The 12,419-nt window shown below is 43.7% G+C and overlaps 1 protein-coding gene across 3 annotated transcripts; it reads left to right on the forward strand.

The window, feature by feature from the left end:
- The first annotated feature begins 1,008 nt into the window (after nucleotides 1-1,008).
- On the forward strand, nucleotides 1,009-11,927 carry gpt (glutamic--pyruvic transaminase). Of its 3 annotated transcripts, none has more exons than XM_062527010.1 (12): nucleotides 1,009-1,263; nucleotides 1,775-1,941; nucleotides 5,528-5,617; nucleotides 5,988-6,096; nucleotides 6,337-6,470; nucleotides 7,379-7,622; nucleotides 7,895-7,974; nucleotides 8,093-8,229; nucleotides 8,423-8,597; nucleotides 9,286-9,441; nucleotides 9,767-9,879; nucleotides 10,498-11,927. In XM_062527010.1, exons 2-12 carry the CDS (start codon nucleotides 1,801-1,803, stop codon nucleotides 10,586-10,588), a joined length of 1,470 nt encoding a protein of 489 aa, XP_062382994.1. In that variant the 5' UTR covers nucleotides 1,009-1,263; nucleotides 1,775-1,800; the 3' UTR covers nucleotides 10,589-11,927. The 3 variants fall into 3 exon arrangements, with proteins under 3 accessions (XP_062382994.1, XP_062382987.1, XP_062382979.1); XM_062527003.1 differs by having other exon boundaries at nucleotides 1,013-1,263; nucleotides 1,749-1,941; XM_062526995.1 differs by lacking the exon at nucleotides 1,009-1,263 and having other exon boundaries at nucleotides 1,313-1,941.
- Nucleotides 11,928-12,419: the final 492 nt, after the last annotated feature.

Consider the following 12,419-nt stretch of genomic DNA (forward strand, 5'->3'; position numbering starts at 1 on the left):
ACTAACATGGGCTGTTTGTTTTGACATCATCAGCAAATATCAACCATGTAATATGTTCATGTTTGAAATGAATGTACAAATGGTAGATAACACAGTCTCTCATTATACTCTTGCCTGCCAAGATAATCTAAGAAGAATTCAGTTAGGTCTAGAGTTTCTGACCCTGCACTTAACATGATCCAAATTAATGGAGAACAATCTACATCAGAATACCGGATGTAGTTTATTGCCATGTGTAAATTGAATGATATATCAATGATGTCACTTATGCTATTCACTGGGTACATTTGCGTGTGTGTGTGTGTGTGTGTGTGTGTGTGTTTTAAATGATTACATATATTTCTGTAAAAAAATATACTGAAATTCACAATATTTATGGACAAATGTTTGTGCCGAAGCATGTTGTACTAAACTTATATAGGCTATTAATTTATCTCTTTGAATCTGATGTAGACTGGATAGGTAGGCTATGCAGACAGTCGTTGCAGCTTGTACATTTAACATTAAGTCAGTCTTATTACTGTTTAGAGTTGTTGCTTATATTCAGTAGCCAGCAAAGATAACACTCAACTCCTATTGGTCAAGGGGCACAAGTGGCCTCTCCCCTAAACTAATTATTTAACAGCCACAATGTGACCCACACCCATTCCACAGGAGGTTGATCTCATGCCTGAATTCTATTCTGCAAGGCCACAGCTTGGTGTCTTGTCAGATAACAATACACCGTGGTGGAGCCATCATAATGCAGCTCAAGCCCGAAGAGCTATATTCTGGAAAGTATAATTATGGAAAGTAATGACCACTCTGAAGGAATGGACGCTGCTGGCCAAATTGGCTTACAGAAAAAGAATGCGAAAGTAGGCTGTTGTTAGCCAGCTGAGCTCAGACCTCACTGCATAACCAAATACATTCCTAATATAACTTTATTGTGTTGTGTTCCACATACATAGACCAACTTCAAAGTCTAGCCTATTACCAGAAGTCTACAGGTTTACACCGGTTATTGTGTGTTCTGCAGCTTTGTCATCTCAGGCAGTGCCTTGCAAATGGGAGGAGCTGCCGCTATTCATTTTTTAATACGTTTTTTTCAGCCTCAAGTCTCCTCCCAAAATCTCATGAGAGATAGCTCCACGCGGCCAAAGCGCGAGCGCAACACATAACCCTTTAAAACCAAGGTTTAAGTAGGCCTACTGCCTTACGTTTGAATAGGCTCACCGCTTCTGTCTGTCGTCTCGGTAACCGGAGAAGCCTCTCCAATCACTGGTGCGTAAGACAAATGGGTGGGGGGATACGCGCGAGGTATGAGAAGGCGAATAAATTGAGTGAGGGTAATAAATAAAGTTTGTGATAAGGACGGGCCGTTCTTGGAGGGAGATCATCTTGATTGGATATCGGGTCACTTGAATAGGCTGTTGTCTAGGCTACTCGTAAAGAGCAAAAACAGTTCCATCTTGTGAAACTATGCTATCTGAGCAGTAGAGTACAAAGGTTCAGTCTGTTTGGTTATTTTGGAGTGTCCATCAGTGACAGGTAGCCGGTGGTTACCGAAGTGGCAACTTATCTGCTTCTCAGTGGCATTCGATAACAACCGTGGTCGACGTTACAATGTTACCATCCAGAAGCGTTTGGGGGTTTATCCAAAGAGAGAAGACAAATATGTGCCATCGCAGCAGCCAGCAAGTTGCGAGACTTCTGAAGTCCAGTGACTCTGCTGTAATGACCTCTCCGCTCTCCTCACTTTCCCTCAGCAAATCTCTGTCCGGATTCTCCGCAGCTCGCCGGGGACTCATACAGCGCAAAATGTCCGAGAACGGGGTAACGGTGCGGAGGAGCAAGGTGTTGACCATCGACACAATGAATGCAACCGTGAAGAAAGTCGAGTATGCTGTCAGGGGACCAATTGTTCAGCGCGCTGTGCAAATTGAGAAAGAGCTTAAAGAGGTATGCATTTCTTCCTACCTGAAACTCAAATCTATGTCTTGAATTGCAATGCTGTGCAAGCACAGTAAAGGTTGGTCATATTCTTGAGAGTTACTTTCAAGAATTCATAATACCAGTGTAATTAACTGACTTTAAAGGTAATTTATGTAGGTTTTTTTTTATTATTTATTTTTTTAATGATTTTTTTACGTAATTACTAGCTTAAGTTTTTTTTGTAAATCTTTGCCCTCCCATGCTATGACATTATGGACAAAATCAAATTAAGGGAAAACAAATTAGGTCACATAAGGTTTCTTATTTATGCTGTCTTTGTAGACAGGAGAGAAAGCCTTTTGACAATTTAGGGAGCTCATTCATTATGAACTGGGGTGGGGGTGGGGGTAATTTTGCACAGCTGGTAAGGTCACCCGCTCTAACCAAGCCAGGCCATCACTTGATCAGTTCAAAATGCTTGCTGTTATAGGCAGGTAGTGGCCGCCTATCTGTGCACCTACTCACATATCCGCCCAAGTTTCAAAGTCTGTGGTTGATCATTGCTTAAACATCTGACACGTGGTGACACAGATCCTGTCCTTTATCTGACTTGTCGTCTGCACAGGCAGTCCATGTTTAGGGCACAGTCATTGTAAAATGGTTCATTTGACTAATTTATAATAATGTGATTTGGGGCTGAATCTCTCTCTCTCTCTCCCACTCTCTCTCTCTCTCTCTGTCTATCTCTCTCTCTCACACACACACACACACACGCACACGCACACACACACACACACACACACACACACACACACACACACACACACACACACACACACACACACACACACACACACACACACACACTTTGTTTGTTTTTTGACAAGGCAGACTTCTGTCGCCGGAGAGAGACAGGGAGTGTAGGTGGAATAAAGTCCACGCTGTCTCTGCAGACTTACTTCCACACTTGTTGTCCTGAGGTGTTCAAGAACTTCACATCATTGTATTTCTTTTACCTGAATAGCGATGACTTGGAGTTGAATTGTTCTAATTGTTTCAAGTCATTCTTCCTTTGGAGTTGGATTTTGTCTTAGAGAAAAAGTTTAAATCCCCCTCCCCATTGAGGCTTGTCCGTAAAATCTCAGTGTGTTGTGCTGTCACTGTGTTACTAGTGTGCGTAGTGGTCCTAGTCATGGCTCAACCTCTCCTCTCGAGGAGCCTGAGAAAACCTGTGAGGAAAAAAGGGATAGCCTCGCTCAAATGTAGAGAGGACTTAGATTACCATGGGAACAGAGAGTGTCATTGTTTGCCGAGTTCTGTCGTTTGTTAATAGCCAGTGTCTCTGAGAGCAGTGTCTAGAGGAGCTGACCATTTGAGCTAGATTCAGGGTTACAAACCCATTTACAGGAAGTGGATGATGCTGATGGCAAGGGCACTTTCAGCTTATGGTACAGTGGAACTGAGACTACTACCGTCTGCATGACTGAACAGCATCACCTCGCCCCATTATTTGAGGCATTATCACAGCCAATAGCTGCCAGCAATAGCTTTGGTAGCTACGATTATGGTCGGACTGGAATAATGGAAAAGCAAGTGAAGTTTTGAAGGAATTTGGGTCAGCTGGCTCTCATTCTCTGGGATGTACTATGAATATCTGTCTCTGGTCCATTGTTGTGATCTGTACTTGGTGTTTGGTTTCTGCTAAGTAAGGCAAGCGCAAAGCTGTTTTTAACCACATACCACTGTACAAAGTACACACACACACACACACACACACACACACACACACATACACACACAAGCACACATTTTTCTTTCTCTCTCTCTCTTTCTCTCTCTCTCTCCCTCAAAAAATTAAAATGAATGAAAGGATGTAAGAAGACACCAATCTTTTGTATCATACTCAATGCTGTAATCTCTCAAATAGAAACTTGACACTTGATACGTCCATTGGAGAGAAACAACACAAACAGACCTTAAAAGTATCGACTCAATTTGAGCAAAACATTTCCTTTCGGGACTGTTGGAAGACTTAAATGTAGTTGAGAGGATGTATGCCTTAGACTTATGTGTCTCCTAGGTGACCGTTTGGTCAACCATACTGCTTTTAGGGGTGTTTACTTCCCCGCTCTGTTCTCCAGGATAATGGTCCACTGGTACATGTGTGGTGGTGTGCGTCTGGATAAACACTCTCAGAGGTGCTGTGCACTCAGATGATGTCAAACATGACACAGAGTGAAGGGAATGTTCTCTACTGGTAGTATTCATCTGCTGCCTGCCAGTAATTACATGTCACATGAGGAATTCCCACTGCCAGTTTGATGAAATTTCTTCCTTAGAAACTTCCTTTTTTTTTTGCTGTGCGTTGTGCAACTGTGCTCTGCATTCTGTCTGCTGAATCAAATCAAATGATTCTGAATCTGCTGGCTTGAGCGGCGGCAGGAGAGTCGCTCAGAAAGGGGGTGTCACATACTCTGAGATGTTTCATTGGCTAGGAGTAAGAGGTGTCCCTAACTCTCGTCCACTAGGAGAAGAGCAGATCCATGGTGTGGGGGGGTTGGTGGAGCGTGGTGGAGGACATTTATTTATTTATTTTTTGGACGTGGGCCGGTTTGGCCCTGGTTTTTCAGCTGACTCTATTGGCTGGTGTGCATGCACACCCTGTGGAGGAGGCCTGACCGCCTCTCGGCATCTTTAACAACATAAATGAGTTCCAGCTGCCACAACCGTGGTCTGTCCCATTGTCTCGGGGGGATAGTGGGGCAGTTTGTCAAACTGACCGTGACATTTTTGCGTAGAGTTTTTGAATGCTCTGGTCCCAGTAAAGAATGTGAGACTTGTGCATTTCAAGTAAATAAAAATACAAAAAGTTGTGAAGATGTGGTGAAGGAAAGTGTGAATGTAGTGATATATGAACTTGTAGTGAAGTTGTGAAGATTGCTCTTTCAAATATTTTTTTTACGTGAGCTCTCTGAGAAAACAATGGTCAGAAAAACTGACAAGTGTCGGGATGAAAGAACAAAAGGATAGTGAGCAGTGACATTGCTTATTTTCTGGTGGATAATCCTCCACTGAAACGCCCTGCAGCAGTAGGGCAGAGGGAATCAGAGGACTGCGAGGGAAAGCCAGGCAGACAGCAAAAGGAGGCGAGGCAAAAACAGAGCGCAAGCTGTTGAAAGGGAGACGCTTGTTTGCTGAACCTGATAAGTGATTGCGGTAACAGCCTCTGTGCGTAGACTCTAGACTGAACGTATGGGGCCAGTAACCTGCAATGATGTCATATACGTCATTCACAGCGAGACATGCTGACTCTCTTTAACTCACTGAAGAGACTAACCAACTCTATTTAGACTATTTATCATGACTAAGCATTCAGTTCAAATGTATTTCCTATTAAGTCACACTATTACCAAGCTCTACCAAAACACTTCCTCATTTTTGATATAGTATTTTAATATTTACAGTGTATATAATGGACCGACTGTATAATGAACAGTATATGGAATTGAATGTTTTTAGATGTGAGTGAAACATGTCTGGTTCGCAAAATCTCTCTCTAGGTCCTTACTGCCCCTTTCTTCATGTCTCATGTATATTTTTGATTATTTTTTAGGGTGCTAAAAAGCCGTTTACAGAGGTCATCAAAGCCAACATTGGTGATGCCCATGCCATGGGTCAGCAGCCAATTACCTTCTTCAGACAGGTGACTGCCATACCACATCACACACAGTCAGCAGCGCCTGGTTGTTGGAAATCCCTCTACACTTCTCTCTCTTAATTATTGTCATAGGCCTACATTTAGATATGTACTTCAATTTGAGTTACACCTATTCTTGGAAGACATGCATCCAACACACGTTGTGCCAATAACTACTCCTCCTCCTTAACCTCCTGACCTGAAGTGTTTTTTCAATGATTCACTTTGATATGTCAAAGTCCAGAAACACAGACAATGCTAACACAAGAGCTATTCACGCAGGTTGTGACCTTGATGGTGAACTACGGTTAGCTGCTGTGTTGTCTTAAAGAGTTCCTGCGCATGTAAGCACTTGCTGCTGTGTGTGCTTTCCAAGGTCCTGGCCCTGTGTTCTTATCCAGAACTGCTGAACGATAACAACTTCCCAGAGGACGCTAAGAGCAGAGCCCGTCGAATTCTGCAGGGATGTGGAGGGAAAAGCATTGGTATGTGTTCCTAGAAACGTTTATCACTCAGTCCAAAAAGAAAATATCCAAAAAGGATTATTAACCTGCTAAATTTACTTCAGTCTTTGACTTTGAAGTGCACTCTGTGCTATGCCTCGACAGCTGTCAAAAATGTTCCTCTGTCCTTCTGATTTATTTTTTTTGCTGTCCTCTAAACACACACACACACACACACACACACACACACACACACACACACACACACACACACACACACAGGAGCGTACAGTGCCAGCCAAGGCATCGAGTGCATACGGCAGGATGTCGCCCGCTACATCGAACGTCGGGATGGCGGCGTGCCCTGTGACCCAGACAACGTGTATCTCAGCACGGGGGCCAGCGATGGCATTGTGGTACGATCTTGACCTCCACCCCTTCCACACATCCCCCCTGTCCTGTTTTCAGGACATTAGAAGGACAGCGTTGGCTTAAAACCTTCATAACTCAGCATAATGACAGAAGATGAGTGGGCAGTCGTGAACGCCCACATCCTCTAAGTCTGGGGACTTAGCACTAGAGTGGCTAGAACAAGTGAAGGGCATGAATAGCATGGCTTAGAATGGCCTCTACCCACAATGCTAGGCTTTTTTTAGGCTGTGACTCGGCGGCAGGTTAAAAGCACGTCAGTCTGCTCGGACATTTCAAATGTGTCATGTGCTTGGCTGCCCTCACTCTTCTGCTGGATTAGGACATTTCCTCTTGGGAGTGTGTGTTATGGGGCAACAGTCACTTCTTAGTCATTATTACAGTCAAGTGTCAAAATGCTCGAGAAAAATTAGCTCAGTAGTATAATTCTAGAATGCTGACATGTTCCAGGAAGTCCAAATTGGCTGAAGCACACCATTTTACCTGTTTTAAATTTAGAGCACAAGATCATGGGAAGGTTTTTTATCAGATAACGTATACAAAAGAGGATTTAACATGAAGTTATGTTGATGTTTATGGCATGTGGCATACGTTTTTGTCCAAGGCAACTTACAGAGACATCAATTAACTTTACTTTAACATTAAAGTGAACAGCTGGAGAAGATACATATGACTTGACATATTGGTAAAGATTATGGTAATACACTCCCAGTCTCTTTACTCACACCTCTCGTGACCTTGCAACTCAGCCTCCTGCTGTGCACTTGCACTTAATGCACTTCTAGTGCGCTGACTTCAGTTCAGTTGTATTTATACGCCACAGTCCTCCCTGACCAGTGCTCCTGTCCCGTGGTCTCTCTGTGCTGACCCTGTTCTCTGGTCCTGCTCTGGTCAGACCATGCTGAAGCTGCTGGTGGCGGGCGAGGGCCCGACCCGCACGGGCATCATGATCTCCATCCCCCAGTACCCCCTCTACTCGGCGGCCCTGGCCGAGCTGGGCGCCGTGCAGGTCAACTACTACCTGAACGAGGACAAGTGCTGGAGCATGGACATCAGTGAGCTACAGCGCTCTCTAGAGGCTGCTAGGAAGCATTGCAACCCCCGTGCTCTCTGCATCATCAACCCAGGCAACCCAACAGGTACCAGTGCACTGACATCACATCCTGCTGCCCCAGCAGGAAGGCAGCATCAGCATTCTTATTACTGACAGAACTCCGCTACCCACGTGAAGCACTTTGGGTTACCTGTAACTTAAGCTGAGCCATCGTGCCATTTTGTGACGAATATTCAGAGCTGAGGACCTGATTACTTATCAGTTCTTGTATTTTCTGTGTTATGGCTTATCATACAAGGAAATGTAAACCTCTACATACAGAAAACGTGCATGCAATCTCTATCTTGTTTTTTCCAGGCCAGGTTCAAAGCAGGCAGTGTATTGAAGATGTGATCCGATTCGCTGCCAAAGAGCATCTCTTCCTTATGGCTGATGAGGTAGGACATTGCCCCTGTCATAAACATGATATGAGATTTATATGTTTTTCTTGTCCTGTTGTCTAGTTGTTTTGATAGTGGCTTCAACTCAACGGCCCCTCACCTCCCTCTCTCAAAGGTGTATCAGGATAATGTCTATGCCGATGGTTGCCAGTTCCACTCCTTTAAGAAGGTTCTGTTTGAGATGGGACCTGAATACTCCGACAATGTGGAGCTGGCCTCTTTCCATTCCACCTCCAAGTGCTACATGGGAGAGTAAGCATTCAGCATTCAGCCACACACACACACACACACACACACACACACACACACACACACACACACACACACACACACACACACACACACACACACACACCACAGTGAGATACAATGATTTCTGAAATGCAAATGCATGATTTTTTGTCATAATGATCATCAACCTTCGGTCCTGGTTTAATTTCCACAGGTGTGGTTTCCGAGGGGGCTACATGGAGGTGATCAACATGGACCCTGAGGTGAAGGCCCAGCTCACCAAGCTGGTGTCGGTGCGCCTGTGTCCCCCTGTCCCCGGCCAGGCCCTCATGGACCTGGTGGTGAACCCGCCCCAGCCAGGGGAGCCCTCCCACAGCGCCTTCATGAAGGTGAGAGCCCCGTGTCGGCTCACTCTGGCCTCTTGTCTCTCCCCGTTACACCCCAATCTATTTATCTCTCTCTCCTTTCGTTTCATCATCTCTTTTCACCTCATTCAGTTATTATTCCCTTGTTCCTTCCTCACGCTCTTATGTCGTTTTCTAAAACTGCTAGTTCTAGTCCTTGATTGTGACTGCCTGAATCGCGTTCAATACTGTTGTATTATGAACACAAACACTCATCTTTACCGCATTTCATACTGCGCTACCACAACTTGATACAAAAGTTACAGTTGCTGTGTCTTGACGTTCTTTGGCAACCTTTCTGATAGAGGAGGAAGAATGATTATTTATGAATAATTGTTACATTTCTAGTTGCTGTGCCTTTATTTTATGAAATCTTGCCAGATATACATGGTGACCGTTTTAGAAAAGCAATAAGCCACTCAAGTCCATAGGTCACACTGATAATAACAGTTAAGGTGCTTAACAACAGTTTTACAGAACAACGCCCCTTAACTGTTGTGTTATTAGTGTAACTTACGACTTCTCGAGGCTTTTTGTTTAGTCTGGATGCGTTCAGTTATCAGAGGTCATTGTTGTTAGGAGTGTTTACTGTCTGGAGTGTGAGGGGAGAGATAGATATCTGCACACTCACACTCACAGTGTATGCAGTGACATCCCAATGTGCCGTGTCTAGGAGCGCAATGCTGTGCTGAGCGCCCTGGCAGAGAAGGCCAAGCTGACGGAGCAGACTCTGAACACAGTGCCAGGCATCACCTGTAACCCGGTGCAGGGCGCCATGTACTCCTTCCCCTGCATCACGCTGCCCGAGCGCGCCATCAAGGAGGCTAAGGTCAGTGTGGCCAGGGCTTCCCCTTCCTCTCTCACGACGCATTGGAGACTGCTGTGGTGCTGCTCCAGTTGTGTTGTTTCTCATCACTGAATTGTGTGTTTGTGTGTGTTTGTGTGTGTGTGTGGGTGTGTGTGTGTGTGTGTGTGTGTGTTTGTTTCTGTGTATGTCTGTGTGTGCTCATGTGTGCATGCGTGTGTGTGTGCATGTATTTGCGTGCGTGCGTGCGTGCGTGCGTGCGTGCGTGTGTGTGTGTGCGTGCGTGCGTGCGTGTGTGTGTGTGTGTGTGTGTGTGTGTGTGTGTGTGTGTGTGTGTGAATGCATACAGGAGAAAGGGCAGTCTCCTGACATGCTGTACTGCATGAAGCTGCTGGAGGAGACTGGTATCTGTCTGGTCCCAGGTAGTGGCTTTGGCCAGAGAGATGGCACCTACCACTTCAGGTGAGTCCCAACGCTGACCACTGAATCTGTCACCAGTCAGACTTATGGAGCCTCAGGGACAGTAGGATACACCGCTCTAAGTGCATCTACTACACCACAGTTGAAATCAAAAGCTTATCACAAACACATACATACAAACACAGCAATGAACATGAAACTAAGTGCAGGTGAGTGTATGTTTGGTTACAGTCTTTGCAGGGGTGGCCCAATGCAGGCTTTCAAGAGTTTGTTGTAGTGGAAAATGAGGGCACTTTTTCACAGCATCATTACAGTAATATCCTGTATAATACCGCAGGACAGAGTTTTATGCAAATTAAAAAACGAAACCATGTATCAACCGCAACCGTGTATTAAGCGCAGTGGCCAACAGCCCAGCGCATCAGAATCAGACTGCTTTAATCATAAAGAAGAATGAAGAAAATAAAGCATTCCCGTGTATAGCCTGCCTCTGAGTATTAATTTCATAGCTGAAGAAATTTAGCAAAATCAATGAGTAATATATCCTGTTGTATCCTGTTGTGAGGTCTTCTTAATAAATGTATTTCTTTTGCTCCCCCCCTCTCTCTCTCTCTCTCTCTCTCTCTCCTTCTCTTTCTCTCCCCTATCTGGTAAATGCAGAATGACCATTCTACCTCCAACTGACAAACTGAAGATTCTTCTCAGCAAATTGAAGGAGTTTCACCAGAAATTCACCAAGCAGTACTCATAATTTTTTAGGTCTCTTTGACCAGTCAGTGAGATTCATCTTAACTGATTTGACCAATGAGAGACACCCCTCTTAAAGGGAAAATCTGGTCTGACAACAACCTAGGGTCTTTTTTTTTTAAATGATTTCCATTTGGGACCAAAATTACAGTGGAGTTTAGAGTATACCGGAATATGCATTTACATCTTACATTGCACATAGCAATCCCTTTGGGGGCAACTTTTCTATATCAAAGTAAATCACTCGTTTAAGCCATTGACTAGGTTTTAAAAATCTCTTCTTTTACACTTTACTGCTGAAAGTGTAAAAGAAGAGTATAAAAATGATCATTACCTTGATATTTCTAAGGTCACTGCTCCTTACATCCATTGACAGTAACTTGTGCCACATTCAGTAAACACCTTTTACGGACTTCCTCCTCACAAGGTAGCCCTACAAAAATAGGTGCAAAGTTATTGTTAGACCAGAGTTTCCCTTTAACTGTCTTGACTTGACCAGCCAAAGTGCCACAATCATTTACTCCTAAATATGGGGTGTGCATTGTCTACCAGAAAGGAATCAAGATTGCTTTGCTGTAACTGTGCTTTGGACTTCTGCCTAACATGCACAAGACACAGTCAAAGGGAGCCAGATTCACATATCAAATCGTCTAAACATAGGAATTAGTCTAAAGATTGATTACACTGAGGCAGTGGCACACTGGTGGTGTTGTGTTTGCAATAGCTCGAGCTGCGCATGAGACGCCTGTGTGAATGCTCTAACCTGTTAACATGTGTGCCAAAAGAAATGTCCAGACGTTCCACAGCCTTCAAGCACACACAATGCATCCAGTGTGAGAAAGGCCAAGTTTTCATATTGTGGCGAACCAGATATGGCAATTGACCAGTAAAGTGTGATATGTATGTGTTCCTGTGTGTGTCTGTGTGATTGTGTGTGTGTATGTGTGTTTGTGATAGAGACAGATAGGCTGAGAGATATTTGTGACAGACTATGTTTGTGTATCTTCAGTGTCACTCTTTTGGTATGGTAATGGTACACTACACCTAGAACATGTTCAAGGAAGAGATTAATAACATGTGATAGATATGAAGAGATTAATAACATGTGATAGATATGAAGAGATTAATAACATGTGATAGATATGAAGAGATTAATAGTATGTGATAGATGAAGAGATTAATAGAATGTGATCGATATGAAGAGATAGTATGAATGTGATAGATATGAAGGACATTGATGTGAAAAAGAAATGGCATTACGTTGTTATTCAATTGTGCCTTATTTGTTTAACCAATGTATAGCTATTTTATACATTTTTGTGATTAAAAATGTATGAATTCTATTGGTGTGTCTAACTCGATTGTTTTGCCAGAATCAATTAGGTCTAGTGAGAGGTTGTTATGGCGTTTTACCACTGGGAGTCAGACTTGTCACAGTCTCCTAGCCTAATAGAGCAATATTCAAAGTGCCATTCTTGTGTCTCGTCCACCATATAGGATTTCTCTGTGTACTAAATATTATGTATGGACCTGTGTTTCCAATAGACAGACTGCACTCAACATGAAGCCTTCTGAGACCTTTTTATAAATCACTGGAGCACTTTCTGCACTGACTTGTAATATGACAACTGGAATCAGAAAGACTCATTTATTCTCTGGATAGTGATGTGAATATATGAATGTGGGTATATACTGTACAAATACATAACAGAACAGAGGAAATACAGAGAGAACACCAACGGCAATAAATACTGTAATATTCAACATAGTAGTCTCGTTGGCGAAGGGATATTTTGTCAGAAGGACAGAGTTAAAGACTAGAGTAGCACACAGTG

Source organism: Sardina pilchardus, chromosome 2, assembly GCF_963854185.1.
Source record: "Sardina pilchardus chromosome 2, fSarPil1.1, whole genome shotgun sequence".
Lineage (NCBI taxonomy): Eukaryota > Metazoa > Chordata > Actinopteri > Clupeiformes > Clupeidae > Sardina > Sardina pilchardus.